The 22,500-nt window shown below is 36.7% G+C and overlaps 1 protein-coding gene across 3 annotated transcripts in view; it reads left to right on the forward strand.

Moving 5' to 3' along the window:
- The window catches only part of LOC106880863 (uncharacterized), a 316,744-nt gene that overhangs the window by 236,632 nt on the left and 57,612 nt on the right, over window positions 1–22,500 (forward strand). For all 3 annotated transcript variants that reach the window (XM_089338024.1, XM_089338025.1, XM_089338023.1), the window contains exons 5-6: window positions 1,866–1,904; window positions 20,397–20,534. In XM_089338024.1, the coding sequence (XP_089194150.1) occupies window positions 1,866–1,904; window positions 20,397–20,534 (177 nt within the window). The remainder of the gene's footprint in view (window positions 1–1,865; window positions 1,905–20,396; window positions 20,535–22,500) is intronic.

Below are 22,500 nucleotides of genomic sequence, written 5' to 3' on the forward strand. Positions count from 1 at the left end.
AGAAAAAGAAAGGCCGATCAATAGGGATCGTGTATCACACAGTAATGTTCTCGTATAAAAAGAGGGGAGGACAGTTTAGGTTTAGCCGTGGAAGGAAAAGCCCACGGAAAAGACCACGGTAACCTTGGTCAATATTCTCATTGAAGAAACTATAACAGTAAGTGACTCTCTTTTGCCTTTTTGTTTTTTGTTTTTTTTCTTGTTCATAGGGTTATGCTCAAGATGGCTCCGTCGTTCACACGTGCCATCCTTGCTACATTCACCCATCTTTTTTTGAAGCATTCACTAGACAAGACTTCCCTTTCTACTCTCAACTTCCTCTTCAGGTGATACTTGAAGAAGTTGATGAGAGATTGCCCAGAGAGGAAAGTCTTTGTCTCTAGACCTTTCAGACGCGTCCACCATACACATTCTTTCGCCATAGCCACAAGTACGATGAAAATAGCTCTTCCTTCCCGTTTAAAGGAAGGAGGCGCGACAATATTCACGATAGACTCGGCTGATAGACCGACTCGTCCCACACGCGATAGCAGTTGTTCGACGTAAGCCCACAGCTCGGAAATGGTGGGACACTGTACGAGTGCGTGCAGAACGGTTTCGTCGCTCTGCCGGCATCTCGGACAGGTCGGCCCCGTGTTTCTCGAGCCATGCCTGTAGAGCTTATCCCGAACGGGTAGTGCTTCTCGATAGCACTGCCAGGCCAGGGATCTCTGGAAGTTGTCCATAGGTCCCGGCCCGAAGGTCGTCTTAAACAGGCGGGTCAGGTATTCCTCGTCGACGCCCAGGTTCGCCCCGAGATCGTCGTCGTACCTTCCCTCCACTAATCCACTATAGAATGCGTTAGTTGTGATGCAGTCGCTCAAGGTTGACCTGGGTTGTTGGAGTTGCCGAAGAGCAGCGCGACACTCGCGGTGCCATTTGCCCTTCCTCGGCCTCTTCTTGATCCATGACTGCAGTTCGGTCATGGAGACGAGCTGCGGGAAAGCGCGCCGCACAAACGGTGACCACACCTGTTCACCGCTGTCTACGTAGAGCCGGAGATGTCGCAGTCTCAGCGCGTGTTGGCAGCAAACGGATCGCCTAACCATCGGAACGCTTCCTTTCCACAAGAAGCGGAAGAGGATGCGCTCCAGTTTGGTGATGGTAGGGTCGGGACAAGGAACGACGGTCAGGCGGTAGTAGATGACGGACGCGATGTACGTGTTCGCCACCTCCGCCCGACCTTTCAGGGAAAGCTTCCTCTCGGCCCATTGCCGGGCTAGAGTGGCCACCCTTCTCGTTATCTCGTCCCAGTTCTTCTCCGTTTGGAGGTCTGAGATAGATAGATAGATAGATAGATAGATAGATAGATAGATAGATAGATAGATAGATAGATAGGTAGATAGATAGGTAGATAGATATATAGATAGATAGATAGATAGATAGATAGATAGATAGATACGAATGCATATACGCACCTGCTTGTTCACCAGCATATATGTATATCAGGTAAATTTCAGTCCGCTATCGTACCATCATATTCTGGATCCTAAGACGTTCGTAAATTACGAACCCTCTCCCCTAAAATCTGCATACTCGACTTTATACTCGCAAACAGACAACACACGCTTTAGGACGCATGTGCGCAGGCGCAAACTTCATTTGAACAGTGTCATCTCATATCGTCTATCATTAATTTGTTTCAATTAGCAAAACGTTGGAATGTTTTACGATTAATTGGATTTTCCCCTCATCAAACATTGAGATGCATTAATAATATTCATATCTGTAATCGATTGCAAAGAGAAAATACGTACGCAATCTATTTTTATATATTCATGGAATTCTTTATAATTAACACCATCTTTCGATTTCTCTTTTAACAGCTGAGGGTACATCGAATCAGCCAATGAAAAATGGTACAGGTAAGGAGTAATGATATTTTATAATATTTAATTACAAAATATATGTCTGTGTGTCGGTGAGACTGGGTGTTTGTCTATCTGAATATATATATACATACAAAGCAGAGAGCTGGCAGAAACGTTAGCACGCCAGGCGAAATGCTCAGTGGTATTTCGTCTGTCTTTACGTTCTGAGTTCAAATTCCGCCGGGGTCGATTAAATAAGTACCAGTTACGCACTGGGGTCGACTTTTCGGGGTCGATTAAATAAGTACCAGTTACGCACTGGGGTCGATATAATCGACTTAATCCGTTTGACTGTCCTTGTTTGTCCCCTCTGTGTGTGGCCCCTTCTGGGTAGTAAAGAAATATCAGTTGCGTACTGGGGGTCGATCTTATGCTTGTGATGCATGGTGTAGAGTTCTGTTGCCAGTCATACAGTCTTCCAGCAGGCACTCTTTTGACCCAGGGCAGCGATACCTCCTCCAGGCACTTGATTTAGGCCTTCGTCTTAAGTCTGAGGCCGTGTGGGGAGATGAATGGAGGCATAATGACGCCATCACTAGTTAGCACTCCAAACACCATGATGTTGACTGAATGTTTTGATTTTTATATCTCTCGGTACATGTCTTCAGATTGCACTGTCCTCAGATTGACACTCGGGGCGAATACCAAGCAGTACAGCATGTCTTTTCCAAATTTCTGGCAGACTCATTATGCTTCACTAAAAAGAAGTGAGTTCCGACTGTAAAACTTTAAAGGGATAAAACCAGAAAATCGAAATTGAAATAAATTTGGAAGCCACTGCTTTAGAAATTATGCTGCTATTTAAAAAATGTGTCGTTTTATAGACAAGGCTATAATTTTTTTTCTGAGATAAATTTTCAATGACGTTAACTTTGGCTTCCAAGACCTGGATTCTATCAAATAAGAATCAATTAAATCCCAGGAAATTAGTATTAATAATACGCTTAATGAAGGTTCCCTTTCTTATAATAAGCTTCTTTTCTTTCTTTATTTTTTCTCTCTCTCTCTAAACTGTTCGGTTTCTATGTAATTGACAGAAATTCGTATATGTTAGTCAACAACAATACATCTGACATAATTTGAAGAAAGTTATTTCTCATTACTTCTTTGGTAATAGTCATTTTCTTGCTCTGAACTAATATGCGAAACGACGCTAGTGAAATGCCATAAAGCACTCTACTAAAATACCATTTTACTATGTTTAGCAATGACCTAAGCGACCCTAGAAAATACGTTATTTTGTTAGGGTTTATAACAACAACGTGAGCAGCACTAGTAAGTAAGTAGGTATTTTTTTGTCCACAACAATACTGTAAGCGATACTAACAATGTGTTATTTTCTACTCTATAACAATGTTCTTAACGACACCGAAACCAAGTGTTTACAAAACGAAAGAAGTACCGAATGACTCTGGAATAGATAAAAAAATTCGTTCATTGATTTTAGCATTGTTATCTTTTCCTTCTTCCCATTCAGCCTCCTTAATTTTAGCTTTTTACTTACCCTCTTGTTATTTTTATCCATGTCTTATTTAAAAGCTGGTATCTATTAATATTATACGAATTTTTTTTCCCCGTGTCTTAATGCTGTGCGCATGAGTATGTGCCATACAGGTACATATCTATTAATGTCTGTCTGCATCTGTTTGCTTACAACTAAATACAAATGCTGTCAAATTTTACGTATCCATATGTAGCTTTTTACATATAATTTTCAGTGTTTTTGAGAACTTGACATTTATTATGCATCCAACTTTATTTATTGTGTAATTTGAAGAAAATATGTAACACATGGCAAATTCGTAGTTGTAAAAAATGCTGAGTACACCGTACTTGCATGCCCCCGTTCAATTTTGAATTTTAATCCCAAAGTTTTCTCCCCTGCTTCTTTTGACTAGTATTAATTAATCCCCATATAATTTTACTTCCTCCCTGCGTGTGTAATTTTTTTTTCAATTGATAACTTATTGGCTTACTACATTGGGTTTGCAACCACTTAGCATTTAGAAATATATAGACGCAGTGTCATGCTTAAATCAGTTTGACATCCATTTGGTGACAGCCACGTAAACGTGTTCAATTCTGTTGCATTTCACGTACCAAATACAAATAGTAATGAGAAACTATATATGGAGCAAATGATAAATTGGATCAAAGTCATTAAAGATTCTCGTAAGTGGTTAAGTTTAAAACACTTTCTGTTCAATGCAGCAAGTCTAATAATTATGCTGTAACTTCACGAAAAATGCGATGAAAGTCCAGTGAATGCTCAGTTCGATCAAAGGTGATTCCTAGATTTTGAAATCAATGGAATAAATCACCATCGTCCTCCACTGCCTCTTCTAAGCAGGTGAATCATATGGATCGCCATTTTGGTCTTTCCTGCGCTGCCCTTACGCTTTTCCTGTATTTTCTGTCCATCATTTCATAATACCTATCTACGTAATTCTCGACTTCCCTCTTCTTATTTTCCCAATATTTTATGCTTTCTGTTCATAATTCTAGTCGACCATTTTGTCTAATTCAGTATCTAAAATATTTCAATTTTCTCACTTTGATAGTGTTTACTCTTTTACTCTTTTACTTGTTTCAGTCATTTGACTGTGGCCATGCTGGAGCACCGCCTTTTAGTCGAGGAAATCAACCCCAGGATTTATTCTTTTGTAAGCCTAGTACTTATTCTATCGGTCGTTTTTGCCGAACCGCTAAGTTACGGGGATGTAAACACACCAGCATCGGTCGTCAAGCGGTGTTGGGGGGACAAACATATACATACACGCATACTTATACATATATACGACAGGCTTCTTTTAGTTTCCGTCTAACAAATCCACTCACAAGGCTTTGGTCAGTCCGAGGCTATTGTGGAAGACACATGCCCAAGGTGCCACGCATGTAACGTCGTCTGACAGCTACGGAATTTGAAATTCCTGCTCGTAAATTAATTCGGATCTAAGCTGCTCCGGAGCAACAATGTTTGGAAAGTTGGTGTTGTACTTTGTATACTAAAGTTAGTCTGAAAGTTAATGCAAAGAGTTTGATATCAGCGTTACGTTAGATATTGTAGAAAATATATTTACTGCTGATTAACGGCAATAATATCGAATGTACATTCGCATGCCACATTAATTTTCATTTAATTTTCCTTTATTTTATTTATTTTAAACTCTATATAAGCTCTTCCTTCTGTTCTGATCTTTGTTATGTCACCGGATACTTGATTTAGAATAGCTAAACAGATTGAATTTATTTACACAAGTGTTTGTCTAGTAGTAGTAGTAGTAGTAGTAGTAGTAGTAGTAGTAGTAGTAGCAGCAGCAGCAATAGTGAGGGGTGTAACGGTAGTGGAGGCGGCTGCGGGGTTAGTGATGGTGACGGTAACGGTGGCGGTAACGGTGGTGGTGGTGGTGGTGGTGGTGGTGGTGGTGGTGGTGGTGACGGTGGTGATGGTGATAGAAACAGTGGTGGTGGTGGGGTAGCTGTCAGAATGGTGGTGCTGCTAGTAGTATTAGTAGCAGCAGCAACAACAGTAGTAGTAGTAGCAGCAACAGTAGTAGTAGTAGTAGTAGTGGTAGCAGCAGTAGTAGTAAGTGATGGAGGACGAGTTGGGAGTACAGAATCAGTAAGGTAAAAGCCGAAATAGAAGCGTCACAACTGACACAACATTATGAAGCATTAAATCATCGTATTAAAAAAAATAATCTTTTCTACACTTGGCACAAGGCCCGAAATTTTGGGGAAGGGAGCCAGTCGATTAGATCGACCCCAGTACGTAACTGGTACTTAATTAATCGACTCCGAAAGGATGAAAGGGGAATTCGACCTCGGCGGAATTTGAACTCGGAACGTAAAGGCAGACAAAATGCCGCTAAGCATTTCGCCCGGCGTGCTAACGATTCTGCCAGCTCGCTGCCTTGTATTAGAAAAAAATATTCTTTTCTACTCTAGGCACACGGCCCGAAATTTTGGGGGAAGAGGCCAGTCGATTAGATCGACCCCAGTTCGCAACTGCTATTTAATTTATCGCCGCCTGTATTAGAAATTTTTTTTTAAAAAACGAAAAAATATTGGCTGCTTCAACTATATATATGTGTGTATATATATATATATGTGTGTGTATATATATATATATATATATATATATATATATATATATATATATATATATATATATACACACACACACTCACATACATATACAGCCATGTATATAAATACATAGGGAAACTAATTGAAATTGGAACCATACAATAGTAAAACTATTATATCACATTACAATTGAGATGTTATTGTTTCACTTTGGACACGTAATACCGAAACAGTGTAAGAGATAAGAGATTGCTCCGGGTTTGCATTAGGCAAGAAGTTGAACATTTTTTTGACCCATGACACTCCATGGACCCTAACTAAGCCATGTGTAAAATTTGAAGGAAATCGGTTGGGTAGTTCTCGAATTGTAGTGACGCACACATGCATACGTACATACAAACATACATACTTACATAAATACATAGACAGACACGCATTCTCAGTTTTATATATATATAGATATATATAGAGAGAGAGATAGAGAGACATGAATACATACATATATCAATATGCATACACTCACGTATATGTATATGTATGTATATATTGTCTGTATGTGTGTGTGTTTGTTTGTTTGTTTATAGCTTAAATAGTAAACATATCTCTGTTATGTCTATATACATACATACGTTTATGATTCACGTACATATATGTATATAGATACATATATATAGAGGGGAAAAATATAGATAGAGAGATAGAGAGATAGAGAGATAGACAAGCAGACAGACAGACATATACATACAAGCAGGCATGCATGAATACATATTCTAGGATGGCCTGTAAATTAATCAAGCGTGATTTCATTGCAGCCTCAAAGAGTAAGTAACCGAATTCATTGCCATACCTTTTATCTACAGAGTAATTTTATCTTTAAAGTTTATTTTAAAGTTTTCATTAGCAAAGAAAATAAATAACACGTCGCCTTTAATCAACAGTGATAAAAAAAAAAATGTTTTTCTTAGTTTATTCATTTATGGCCTTCTGCAGAGCTCTTTAGACGCGTTTCATTTCTTTTTAAGCTTTTAAGCTGCAAGATGAAACAAGTTGTTTTTGTTTTTGTCGTTGATGTGATGTTTTATTTCTTTCCTTCGATTACAACACCACGAAAAATATACCAAAATATTATTAAATAACGGAAAAGAAATATTATATCGTGTTATCCATTCCCAGTTAATCATAATATGACTGTTTATTTTTTAACTAAATAATTTATACTATTAATACTGGTTATTACAGACATCAAACTACGTAGCTTTAACATCTTGTATTATATTTCAAACTAATACGGAAATGACAAAAGCATATGTCTACGTTAGAGCATAAATGTACACCAGCTTTCATTAAGAAATATGAAAGAAATTCAACGAAAGAATTATTTAGCATCAAGTTTACATAATACAAATAAACATGATAAATAAATTGAAGTTATTCTTAAAAATATAAGAGAAGTGCTTATTGTAAGCTTTTATTGTACTAGTGAGATCTATTATAGTGTAATAGCATGCGCTATTTTACTTAGGAGAAAGAGAAAAATTATTCTAGAAAGTCAAGTGATACATGATTCGTAAATAATCAATTTTACCATTATGATATTCATTAAAGATATGTTGAAATCTCACAACATTTTGAAATTTTTTTGTCTAATATTCAATGTCTGCATCAATGGTACTTTCTTTTATAACTTTATATCTCGATTACTCCTTTTTAACGGTTTCCAATAACTGTTCAGATTTTAATATGCATATTTTCTTTGCAAAAAGAAGAAAAATAAAGCATTAAATTATGCTTGAAGATGTGCTTTCTCTCCAGGTTGAAAAAAAAGACATAAAAACGGAAATAATATATAATGATGCATTTAGTTGTATCGGTTTGCGATGTAATTATTCTTTCCTACTTTAAGCACGAGGCCCGAATTTTTGGGGGATTAGATCCAGTGGGGAGGAAGCCAGTCGACTAGATCGACCCCAGTACGCAACTAGTACTTAATTTATCAACCCCGAAAGGATGAAAGGCAAAGTCGACTTCGGCGGAATTTGAACTCAGAACATAAAGACAGACGAAATATCGCCAAGCATTTCGCTCGGTGATATTTCGTCTGTCTTTACATCCTGAGTTCAAATTCCGCCGAGGTCGACTTTCCTTTCGGGGTCGATAAATTAAGTACCGGTTGCATACTGGGTCGATCTAATCGACTGTCCCCCAACCAAAAAATTTCTATATTAAACAAGAATATTATTACACTACGTTAAACAATAAGATACACATTTGAATTCCTTTGAACTATTCAGTTTGCCTTACAATTAAGGCATGCAGTACTCGAACTGAGGTATATATATATATATATATATATATATATATATAAAGGATGGGAAGGAGAGAACGAGTAACGTGCACTCAGATAAAGGGAGGGTGACAGAAAGAGAAAGAGGGAGAGAGAATGACCCATTGATTTGAAGATCGTCTATTTATTAACGTCCTCTTTAAAAAATACACTAATTATATATTCATAAGCAAATGTTTCTTCAGACGCACATATATATATATATACAGTATGTATATGTGTGTGTCTGTGTGTGCGCGCGCGTGTGTATGCATATATATATATATATATATATATATATATATATATATATATGCCGTAATAAATAAATAAATAACGGAAGCAGTCGCTGCATATTAGAGTAGATGAAGCTCATCTATGTGAAAACCGTCAATTGGTAATTTTTAAATTGAATTATTGTGTATATTAAATAAAACGATTCAGTAATATATTAAATATATATAAATAAGCGCGTGTACGTGTCTGTGTGTCTGTACGTATGTGTATATGTATATATATAAATATATATGCATAAATATATATATGAATCCACACATTATACATATACATATATTAGACATGCATGAGTGTGTGTGTGTGTGTCTGTGTGTGTGTCTGTGTGTGTGTCTGTGTGTGTGTGTGTGTGTGTGTGTGTGTGTGTGTGTAAATGAAATTAAGAAGATCGCAATTCTAAATTATTGAATTATTGTCAAGAAGCTAATCAAATTCTTTTTTTGTATTACTTTGCATAATTTAAGCAGTTTTGGGAAAGAAATTTCGAACGAAATATTTTTAATCTAGCATTAATGTTTAATTATTGGTTGCAATATAATAAATTATATTTTTTCCTATGCATCTGCCATGACTTCAAATTATATTCAAATACATAACAAAGCTTTTGTAACTTGCACGCATTGCACATAAATACGCGTGTAAACAATCGTCCATACATACATACATACATACATACATATATACATACATATGTATATATAACCTCACAACCGCGGGTTCAGTCCCACTGCGTGGCACTATGATCAGGTGTCTTCTACTATAGCTCCGGGCCGACCAAAACCTTGTGAGTGGATCTGGTAGATGGAAACTAAAAGAAGCCCCTTCGTATATGTATATTTGTGTCTCTGCATCTGTCCCCCCACGATCGCATGACAACGGATGTTGTTGTGTTTACGTCTCTTGTAACTTTGCAGTTCGGCAAAAGAGCCCGATAGTATAAGTATTAGGCTTACAAAGAATAAGTCCTGGGGTCGATTTTTTCTACTAAAGGCTGTGCTTCAGGATGGCCGCTGTCAAATGACTGAAACAAATAAAAGAATAAAAGAATACATATATATATATATATATATATATATATATATATATATATATATATATATATATATATATATATATATATATATATATATATATATATATATATATATATATATATATATATATATATACATATATATATATACATATACATATATATATATATATATATATATATATATATATATATATATATATATATATATATATATATATATGCACACACAGACGCACAGGCATATATATAGACATTACAGACATACAAGACTTCGGGTAGGTATTAGATTATGCATAACATATATTCATGTTTATAAGTAACAAGGCAAAGCTCTGATTACAAGTAATTCTAAAGGTTATTGATCAAATATCTTGGCTCTCAGACTATTTGCTTTGAGTTCTTTATTCTAAGTACCCTGACAATGTTGCTTTTGAACATGTCATCTCCGTAAATAAGTATTTCTTTAGCACAAGAAATATGTCAAAAACATCGCACATCAATCTGGGTTTGGCTTCATATATTCTTCATTAGGTAAAAATCGATATTTGTGTCTGGACAGTAAAATCAATCAGAAACTGAAATTTTCAAAAAAATTTTTCCAACTCGATTAAATTAGATCATAGAACATTATCTCCCTTAATATGTTTTAGAGATTAAGCTTCTATGTTATAATGTCATTGTTTTTTCATTCTGTGATATGGTATTGTTATGTTACGGAAGGCGGTGAGGAAGTGGAATCATTAGCGTGACAGACAGAATGCCTAGCAGCATTTCTCTGGGTTTTATATTTTGAATTCCAATACCACCAAAATCAACAGTGCTTTTTGTCCTTTCGGAGTTGATAAAATAAGTACCCATTGAGTTCTGGGGTCGATGAAATCGACTTCCCCATTCCCCAAAACTTCACGCTTTACGCCAATAGTAGAGACTATTATGTTAATGTAAAGGAATAGTCATCAGTAGCGAAACATGGTTTTATATATTCTTACAAAGGTGTTGCAAATGAATGGATGGATGGGTGGATGATATTTTTGCATAGTTAGACATAATGATTAAGTTTATCAATATTTAAACAGGTCATATATATTTGAGAGATTTCAATGTTTTTCTCCAGAGATTGTATACGCACGCAGATACACACATACACTACACACACATATATATATATACATATCTATGAATACAGACACACACACACACACACACACACATGTATATTCTTGGATTTTGTGGCGTATATAATAATACCCCACACCCTGGATGGGTCGCTGATCAGTTTCAGGTTTACTCATTTTTGTGAATTGAGTACACTGGAGCAACGTGAAATGAAGAGTTCTAAAAATGAAGACAACGCATCACCCCATCCATGATTCGAAACTACCATTTTACGACCATGGTTGCAAAACCCTGAACACAAAGCCAAACAACACACACACACACACAGATATATATTATATATATATATATATATATATATATATATATATATATATCTTACTCTCTACACTCTTACTCTCCTACTCTCTACACTCTTACTCTATAACTCTCTCACCCTTACTCTCTCACTCTCTTCCCCTCTCTCTCACTCTCTTTCTCTTCCTTTCTTTCTCCCCCCCATACCCCTCTTCCCTCTCTCTCACTCTCTTTCTCTTCCTCTCTTTCTCTTCCTCTCTTTCTCCCCCCATACCCACCTTCCCCTCTTCCTCCCCCCATACCCACCTTCCCCCTCTCTCCATCCCCCTTCCCTCTCTTATACCCACCCTCTCTCCTCTCTTCCTCTCCCCTCCCATACCCATCTTCCCCCTCTCTTACATCCACCTTCCCCTTCTCCCTCCTCGTCAACACCCCCTCATAAGCTCATCCCACCACACCCCAACACACTCCTACTCTACCTTCCCACTCCACCCCATCCAATTCCTTACACCCACCACCCACCCCTACCTACAGACCCCTACCTCTACCCCACACTCCACCCATGCCTTCCCCACCTCCCAACACCCTCACATCACACCACACCAATACCCTCGCATCACACCACGCACACCACACCAATACCCTCGCATCACACCACGCACACCACACCAATACCCTCGCATCACACCACGCACACACTACAACTGACCAACTACTTTCTCCCTTTCTCCCTTCCCCCATTTTCACACTACATACGTCAAGATCACCAGCAGTCTACCTCCCACACACAGCCCCTCGTTCCCGATCACCGTTTGTTATCTCCCCCTTTCTTAGCTCTCCTGAAATAAGAATTTCTAACTTCCGGTCAGCCATTGTTATGATCGGCCATTATTATGATTGACCGTTGACTGAACACTATTCAATTTTTTTTCTCCGTGTTTTTCTCCTTGTCTCCGTATTCTTTCTGTTGAAGAGCGTAGCTCGAAACGTCAAAGACTTTCCGTATTCCCGAGCGTCATACTAATATATACTTTTGTTATTTACACCACCTGTCCTCGTCTGTTGTTATTTTTTGTATATTCTCCCATATATATATATATATATATATATATATATATTAAATTCAAATTACGATAAACGTAAACAAACAAACGAAGTTTGCTTTACAAGTGTTGAGATGTCTTAGAAAGTTAAAGAAGTGATTTTAAATTCTCAATCGCAGGATAATGCTGATATATATATATATACATGCACATACGTATGTACACGAGTGTATGTGTGTGTATATATAGAAAAAAATAGAGAGAGGCAAAAAGAAAGATGTAGGTGCATATGCCTGTGGTATATTGTGTGAATGACTGCTCATAAATAATATGTACAATTATATATTATTTATTTGTGATTGAACAAGAAATGTATTAGTGGAGCTGTGTGAATTTCAGTGAAGCTGGATTATAAACCTTTGCATATCTTATGCGACAGTCGATTTTAGATTTACGTTAATGATTTCCATTATATGTATTACATTTCTAAGCTACATGTATGAATGTGTAAGATATTGACATGTCTGCATACATACGTTGTGTACGTGCGTGCGTATGTGCGTGTGTGTTTGCAGAGATTAGTTCTGCAGACAGAAATATTAAGTAACAACATCCATAGAAGATATTGGCATGGACTTAATTGGTTGTGAAATAATCAAGCAGCAAAAATAAAAATTCAATACCCTTGTATATAATGGTGAGAAAGTGTCTTTGGAGTGAGGTTCTAGAGTAAACGAAACTAGAAGACAATGGACAACAAACTAGTGTTAATGGACTTCATCGTAGTTCTTCATTGATTGACAAATAGCTGCAAATATTGACAGAAGCAAATAGCATTAGGAAATAGTAAAGGTGCCATGTGTGTGGTGTTGTTGTTGTGGTGGTGGTGGTGGTGGTGGTGCCATGAGTGTGATGTGGTGTGGTGTGTGTGTGTGTGTGTGTGTGTGTGTGTGTGTGTGTGTGTGTGTATTCATCACTGTGTGATATTGACAACTAATTAAACATGAATCATTTTTAATTTTTCCCACACATCTCTCTCCATTTCTGATAAGCTATAAGTTAACAACAGTTGGGTCTTTCTGCAGCACGATTATCTTCTGTCAAGAACTTTCATTAAGAAGCAATCATGTATGAGTACATACACTCACACATACATACATACATACATACATACATACATACATACATACATACATACATACATACATAAGTACGTACCTACATACATAAGTACGTACATACATATGTATGTATATATATAAAAACATCTGCGTGTATGTATATAGTCTGTGTGTATGCGAATGTTCTCCCGAAAGTAATGCGAAAGTGGATACAGCTTTCCTTTGATAGCATACACACAGATTTCAAATTGCACATATTAGAAGAGTAACTATTCTCATACGTAAAGTCACAAGCCATGCATGTTTGCCATTGGTGAAGCCGACTGTCGAAGAATATTTGAAAAACCATGTAAAACTACTTGTGCCCTCCTCTCCACAACCTTTTTCACCTCGTCTATTTCATCAAATCGTTGTCCTTTATCACTGTCCTTCATGGGACGGAAAAAGTGTAAGACTAAGTGTACGTGATTCTTACTGTACAGTGGACGGGGAGACCAATGACCAGCCTATTTAACCGATCGATTGGTTGTTCCTAAAGATGAGTGTGGTCTCATATTGTCATAGTAAATGCGGATCGTTTTCAGATGACTTTTTGATCTCTTCCTGTTATTGGCATCTAAGATTTTAGGGCATCTCACTTTCCCACTCGTTGTTCAAGGTGTCGGCACCTTCTGGAAAATCAAGAATGACATCTTTGTCATCTTCGCAAAAGAGTCTTTATGGCTAATATGCTGATCACTGATCACATTTTAAGGTTTGGAGAAGTATTTAATCATTCCACGGACTGAGTCTTAATTTCCAAGTTCATAAAGATACGCCAGCGTTTCATCTCCTGCGACCAAATTGGAAACAAACAACGATTCGTCTATTTTAATAAGTAAATGATATTTTCGTTTACATTCATTATCGTAACGTTTGTTCATCGGCAAATATACTGTTTGTATAAACTGGAGATCATTTCTGAAGTGGCTTCTATGCAGATAATTGAAGTAATATAGAATGAAGCAAAACTATTCGTTCAGTATTGACATGTACAACAAAACTTCTAAGTTCAGCACATCTAAATTCTGTTTCAGGCGATTTCACTCATGAGTTACTAAAATATATATTAGAAATACACGCTAATTATTTCAATAGTCTACACATATCCTGTATAACAAACTGGTTTTCAGGATCTGCTTGATGTCTGTATTAAATAACCAGAACAATAAAGATGTCATATGTAATTTCTTTCAGGAAATAGTTTAATTGTCATTTAATGTCCTCCAGACTGGAACTTGACTTTTATATATATGTAGAATCGGAAATGTCGGAGTAATAAGAATTCTAACGAACAGTTCATTTGTTAAAATATTTTGTGTCTGACTTACTGGATATAGCAGAACTTTGAAAAACGTTTTCGATCTCTCAAACACGTGAGAAAAAGAGAAGCATTTTGCGGCGATCATAAATTTTATTCAAGGGCATTAACTGCATTATTCATTCGTCGGGTATTTATAAAAAGTCCGTGGAGCAACAACAGTCAAGTTACTAGTTCATTGAGCAAAGAGTTCAGCTTCTACTGAAACCAGCTCATTGAGTTCAGCTTCCACTGAAACCGGCTCACTGAGCAGAGTTCAGCTTCTACTGAAACCGGCTCACTGAGTTCAGCTTCCACTGAAACCGATTCACTGAGCAAAGAGTTCAGCTTCTACTGAAACTTGCTCACTGAGCAAAGAGTTCAAACCAGCTCACTTATTAGGATTCAAGTCGGTAATACTCATGCAAAAATATGTATATTCACAAAATTTTTCACCATAGTAAAAGGTTTCTGTTTCTACTCAAAAATAAACCTATGTTGTTAACAAGCTGAGCGATAAATTATCACCTTCACAAGGTGTATGTGTGCGGGAGGGAATAGTTATGGAAATGAAGTTAGCTAGTCGAAGGTGGATCAGTGTCAAATGAGTTAATAGGTGAATGTCTGTGAAAGTAAATTTGCATTTGAGAGGAATTATACTGGCGAAAGTGGGCAGAAGTGTTAAATGTTCCTTATACAACAGCGTTGCTGATTCAGACCTATCAACACCTTTAATTCTGTGATGCATATGGCACTGTAACATGCCTGAACATAATTACAGCAATGAGAACGTCGTTTACATACAAAGACTGCACTGAATACATGTATATATTCTCTGCTTAATCTGAATGGAACTGTTATATATTAAACTACTATATATATATGTAAATACTCGATACATTAATTTCCATTACTGTAGCCATAATGAAAGTTTCTCTTCAACTCTTGGCGCCTTTTAATAAGCAGTTTCGCTTCGATTATAGAAGTTTATTAAAATTGAGGAGTCTGAGCTTACTGCTCAAAATCAAAATACAAAATCTAAATTTTTAAAAATCTTAACAAAACCGTCTTAATATATTCTAGGCTCTAGCAATGTAATATAATTAACATTGGCATAATGCGGTTTTCTGCAAATGATACAACTACACAAGATAAAGTTACAGTATGCTACTAAAATTAGCTGCACAAAGATGTAACACCGTTTTAGTTGTGTTCTGCACTTAATTAAACAATAATTAGAATTAGATTTACATGACATATAATATATAGGTTGCGGAGTTAAAACAAAGCGCCTCTCTTGATACAGGGAATTTATTTTAAACTTTGCTTGTAATTTTTAGAGTGGCGGCCGGAAACACAACAGGCAGAATAATAAAATACAATAAAAAACAATTGTGCGGATATTGGAAGGAAGACTTTACTTCCGGTGATAGATGAGAATGGGAAGAATGTATATGAATACACACACACACACACACACACACACACACATACACACAGATATGTAACGACAGTGCAGGGAAACGTGTAGGGAGAGGTGCAGGAAAAGAAAAACACATATATAGACAATTATATAGAGAGAGATACACCCAATAATACATTTGGTTACTTATTCGAAACATATGCATGATTTGTGAACGTGAACGAAAGTGATGTTTACAGAGTCGCAACATGATGTATGATCCACAGCATGAGTACATAACACAAGATTACTGCTTATATGGTATGTGTTTGGTTACATAGAGAATTTGAACCAACCCATACACACACACGGACACACACGCTCACACGTTCACACGCACACATTTAAAACTAGCCAATTCATTATGAATTATTTTACCTTTAAATAAACATTTATTTCTGGACCTATGATAGTTCTTCTTAGATGCTCGGTCAGCCAGAAATAGCTACCAAATCTCACCCGAATCAACGCTTCTGTGTTTTTGTTTTAAAGGAATAACACGTTTGATAATATAGTCCTAGACATAATCTTTTCACTTTTTTTTATTTTTTAATTGTTTTAATCATCTGACTGTGGCCATGATGGAGCACCACCTTGAAGAATTTTCAGCTACATGGTTCCGGGTTCAGTCCCACTGCGTGGCACCTTTGGCAAGTGTCTTCTACTATAGCCTCGAGCTGACAAAAGCCTTGTGAATGAATTTGGTAAACGGAAACTGAAAGAAGCCCGACATATGTGTGTGTGTGTCCGTGTTTGTCCCCCAACCATTGCTTGACAATCGATGTTGGTGTGTTTACCTCCCCGTAACTTAACGGCAAAAGAGACCAATAAGATAAGTACTAGGCTTACAAAGAATAAGTTCTGGGGGCGATTTGTTCGACTAAACACTTCATGGTCGTGCCCCAGTATGGCCATGGTCCAATGACTGAAATATAGTGATAGATAAAAGAAGAAGGATGCCTTTCGCTCCGTCTTCAATCTCAGTTCGAATTCCACCAGCGTCAACTTTGCTTTTCTCGTCAGTGGGGCGTCAATAACAAACAAGTACATTTTATCCACTTCGTTCCAGCTCAACAACGATAACCGACCATTACGCAATTAAATAATTTTGGATGAGAAAAAAAAAAAAAAAAAAAGAACCATATTAACAAGCAGTTAGTCATGTCTTTCATTTTGCTATTTCTGCGATACATAGTGTACGCATTAGCGATTAATTACGACTACGGTTTTGCTAAGTGAATCATTCATGTTTAAGAAACAGCTGTTGTGAGACTTCAGTTGAATGTTGCTAAATACACACGAACATCTGTTCATTGAAGATATTTTGTTTGGAGTCTCGTTTTGTTGGTTTTGTTTCTTCATATCTTGGCCGCTCTATCTTGAGCTTAGTCTTTGTTCTTTTGCACTCTCCTCCTGTCTTCTCCTGTCTCGTATGTCTACTTCTCTCTATTTCACTGATTCTCCGTATTATTGTTTCTCTCTATCTTCAACTGTTATCTACGTGCGTGTATATGTATGTAAGTATTTATCTCTCTCTCTCTCTCTCTCTCTGTGTGTGTGTACCTGTATTTTTAATTCCAGCTTGTTTGTTTGGGACCTTCGTGTAGCGTGTATGTACGCATGTGTGTGTATATATGTATGTGTTAATACTTGTGTCAATGCGTTTAGTGTATTTTTGTGCGTATATGAATGTATGAACGTGCATATATATATATGTATATACACATACATTATATATATATATACATACATTATGTGTATATATATATGTATATATACATGCATACATTCATACACACACACATATATACATATATACATCCATACATACACACATATATATGTATACACACATACTTATACATGTATATATATATATATATATATATATATATATATATATATATATATATACATATATATGCATGTGTTAATGAATATATATGTATAAATACATATATAAGTGTGTACATGTGTATATGTATCTATAAATATTTGAACATATATATATAATATAAACATTGGTGCATCAGCATGGCCGCAGCTCTGAGCTGAAACTTTGAAATGAAAAAATATATGTATGTATGTATGTATGCATGTATGTATGTATGTGTGTATGTGTGTATGTATGTATGAACGAGTGGATGGATAGATGAATGGATGTTTGCATGTTTGTATGTGTCAATCTGTTTAGTCAGTTTGTGTATATTTCTGTTTTTGAGTGTTACTCACGTGATGTTGTTTCATTCTTCTAAAGCGTTACCGTGAACGAGTGAATGTGTGCGGGCGACGGTGTTGTTGTTGTTGTTGTTGTTGTTGTTGCTGTTGTTGTTGTTGTTGTTGGTGGTGGTGGTGGTGGTGGTGTGTGTGTTTATGCCTATAGATATTTATACATTGGTATTACTGAAATTGCATTTGAGGAACGAATGTGTGATTTTTGTGGAACTGAACCTGGAACCATGTGGTTGGGAAGCAAGCTTCTCACCATACAACCACGGCGCGCGTGCGCACGCACGCGTGTGTCTGTGGGTGTGTGCGTGTGCCTGTGTTTGTACCCTACGACAAGTTTGGCAACGTGTTGGCTTGTGTGCATCCCTGTAATCTAGAGGTTCAGCAAAAAGAGTCCGATAGAATAAGTACGAAGCTTAAAAATAAAGTAAAAATAAGCACCGGAGGCGTGTGTCTGCCGGGGGAGGGGTGCATTTATTCAACTAAAAATCCTTCAAGGCGGTACTCCAGTATGGCCGCAATATAATGACTAAAAACGAGTAAAAGAATAAAAGAAAGGAATGCGGTTGTGAGAGCGAAACGTTACTGCGTATAAGTATATGAGTATTGGCGCAATGGCCCAGTGGTTAGGGCAGCTGACTCGCAGTCGTAGGATCACGGTTTCGATTCCCAGACTTGGCGTTGTGAGTGGTTATTGAGCGAAAGCACCTAAAGTTCCACGAGGCGCCGGAAGGGTGTGGTGGCCACCCTGTCATCTTGTTTCTGTTGTACTTGTGTTTCAAAGGGCCAGCCTTGTCATACTCTGTGTCACGCTGAATATCCACGAGAACTGCGTTAATGGTACACGCGTCTGTGGAATGCTCAACCACTTGCACGTTAATTTCACAAGGAGGCTGTTCCGTCGATCGGATCAACTGGAACCCTCGTCGTCGTAACTGACAGAGTGCCACGATATATATGTACATATAAATTGTATATTAGTACATATTATATATATGTACATATATATTGTATATAGATATGTATATATATTTATATATATATAAATGTGCCTCAAGATAAGGATATGATAATAGATATGTTTTAACTTTACGCTTTGCACATGGCTGTATGATCTGTATTTTTCCTGCTGTTTTTTCTTATCTAGTGTGGTCACGCCAGGCGAAATGTTTAGCGGTAAATTTGTGCCTAGAGTAGAAAAGATTATTTAGTGTGGTAAAAGGGAATTTGAGAGGCTTTGTGGTTTGTGGGATGGTCCTCTATGTTCATGTGCATGTCTCTATGTATGCACACTCCCATACGTGTAAGTTGGTGTGCTATTTAAGCTCAAAGTCGCATCCGTGCAAACATGAGTGTGAGTATATGTACATGCGCGTACAAATGTGTGCATGCGAGCATGTGTTGTAAGTATGCAAATAGTTGAGAAGGAACATGTATTAAGATGAATGTGTGGGATGCTGACACCTTGCACATACACACACACACACACACACACACACACACACAAACACGTACATAAACATTTTGACAGACATAAAGTTTATTTGTATTCATGTGTATATATATTTACTGCATATGTGTGCATGCTCTTATGCATGTGGGTGTTAGTGTGTGTTGTATCATGCACTTCATGTAGGATTATATTAAAATAACTATATGTTTGACATTTATAATGTATGTTCTCTTATTCCCTGAAACGAGTAAAACAGAAACGTTAGTACGCCGGGCGAAATGCTTAGCGGTATTTCGTCTGCCGTTACGTTCTGAGTTCAAATTTCGCCGAGGTCGACTTTGCTTTCCATCTTTTCGGGGCCGATTAAATAAGTACCAGTTACGCACTCGCGTCGATATAATCGACTTAATCCCTTTCTCTGTCTTTGTTTGTCACCTCTATGTTTAGCCCCTTGTGGGCAATAAAGAAACAAATACTATTCTTACAACCAAAGTGTACCTGCACGACTTGGGCCTTCATCCTCTCCGTGTCAATAAAATAAGTACCAGCTGAGTACCAAGTCAATGTAATCGACAAGCCAACACCCATTCGCCTGAAGAAGCCAGAATTTGTTATTAAGATAAAAATATTTTTCTCATTAAAGACCAATAATATTATTTATTTATATCTGTTTTTCACTTCCAGCTTCCAAGTCCAAAGCAAGTTGTGGCTTAGCGTTCCGCTGTAATAATAATTGGTGCATTGATAAAGATCTTATATGTGATAGAATTAACCATTGTGGTGATTATTCGGACGAATCATCAGAAGGACGTGCAAAGTGTGGTAAGTAAAAGAATTAGATTCAATATTTTCTTTATAATTTATTGGTACAATTCAGTTAATATTATTATTGATAGAGGCGGCGAGCTGGCAAAATTGTTAGCACACCTGAGACTTGGGCCTTCATCCTCTCCGTGTCAATAAAATAAGTACCAGCTGAGCTTTGGAGTCAATGTAATCGACAAGCCAACACCCATTCGCCTCTGAAATTGCTGGCTTTGTGCCAAAATTTGAAATCAGTGTTATTGTTATTGTTGCTGTTATTATAAAGACGGCGAGCTGGCAGAAACGTTAACACGCCGGGCGAAATGCTTAGCGGTATTTCGCTCGTCTATACGTTCTGAGTTCAAATTCCACCGAAGTCGACTTTGCCTTTCATCCTTTCCGGGTCGGTAAAATTAGTACCAGTTGCGTACTGGAGTCGATCTAATCGTCTGGCACACTCCCCCAAAATTTCAGGCCTTGTGCCTATAGCAGAAAGGATTAATAAGAAAACGAGCTGGCAGAAGGATTAGCACGCTGCACGAAATGCTTAGCGGTATTTCGCCCGTTTTCACGTTCTTAGTTCAAATGCCACCGTGTTTGACTTTGATTTTCAACATTTCGGAGTCGATAAAATAAGTACCAATTGAGCCCTGAGGTTGATACAATTCACTCCCTCACCCAAAAATTGCTGGCCTTGAGACAAAATTTGAAATCAATATTATTTATAATTCCAACGAGGTCGATTTTGCATCTCATCCTTTCGTGGGGTGATAAACTGAGTACCAGTTATGTACTAGGGTCGATGTAATCGACTATCCCCTCCTCCAAACATCGGGCCTTGTGCCTATAATAGAAATTATTATTATTATTATTATTATTATTATTATTATTATTATTGTTGTTGTTGTTGTTGTTGTTGCTTTTACTGCTGGTTTGTTGCTGAAGTACATTAAATGTTTGTCAAATCCGATCCGAGGGAACGGTAATAAAGGTGTTCCTCAAAGTCTATTAAGGAAATTCCCTAACAGACAATTTGCATTGTATAATGTGAACGTAAACTTGCAAAGAATATTTTACATCGGGACCCAAGCTAAAGAGTCTTTCATTACAATTTTCATTATTCACTTCAAGCCTATATAGTAAAGGTTGTGTGTCCTCGAATATAGATGTACTTTACGTGTTACGTACACGAATCGTGTTTTTTTTTGTTGCTTCTTTTTTGTTTATTTATTTATTATTTTTTTTTGTAAACATTGACATATATTAACGATGCAATCAATTACACACACTTTTGTATTTGGTATCAGATGTCTGTAGTGTGTGATCAGGAGTCTGTATCTGAAGACCCCATTTTTAAGCCACCTTATTTATGTTATATATATATATATATATATATATATATATATATATATATTTATATTTATACACAGTGACAAGGCTTCAATAACACACCATATATATACGTGCATATATACGAACATACGTACATGTACAGATACATAGATATATGCATAACTCATACGTACATATACGTACACAAACACACAGACACACACACACACACACACACACACACATATATATATATATATACACCCACCCACACAAACACATACGAGACCCTGATGGCATTCGTGCCTATCAAATCGTTCATTTGTTAGAAAATATATATATTCTTTTATATTCTTTAGCATACGCATATAATATATACAAATATAATAAATCATTATGCAAAAACTAATATCTCCATCACATTCATCAGTATATATATCACTTAAAAGTATCCCCCACACATATACATACATAGACCAATATATCATATATGTACACATACACACGCAATAACATATAAATATAAATATTATATATACATATATATATATTTACACACACATACACACATATATATGTTAAGTATAAATTATATATATTATATATCATATATAAAACGCAATATATTTATGGTGTCCGTAATTAATATTTT

The sequence above is a fragment of the Octopus bimaculoides genome, chromosome 20 (assembly GCF_046866305.1).
Source record: "Octopus bimaculoides isolate indiv1 chromosome 20, ASM4686630v1, whole genome shotgun sequence".
Taxonomy (NCBI): domain Eukaryota; kingdom Metazoa; phylum Mollusca; class Cephalopoda; order Octopoda; family Octopodidae; genus Octopus; species Octopus bimaculoides.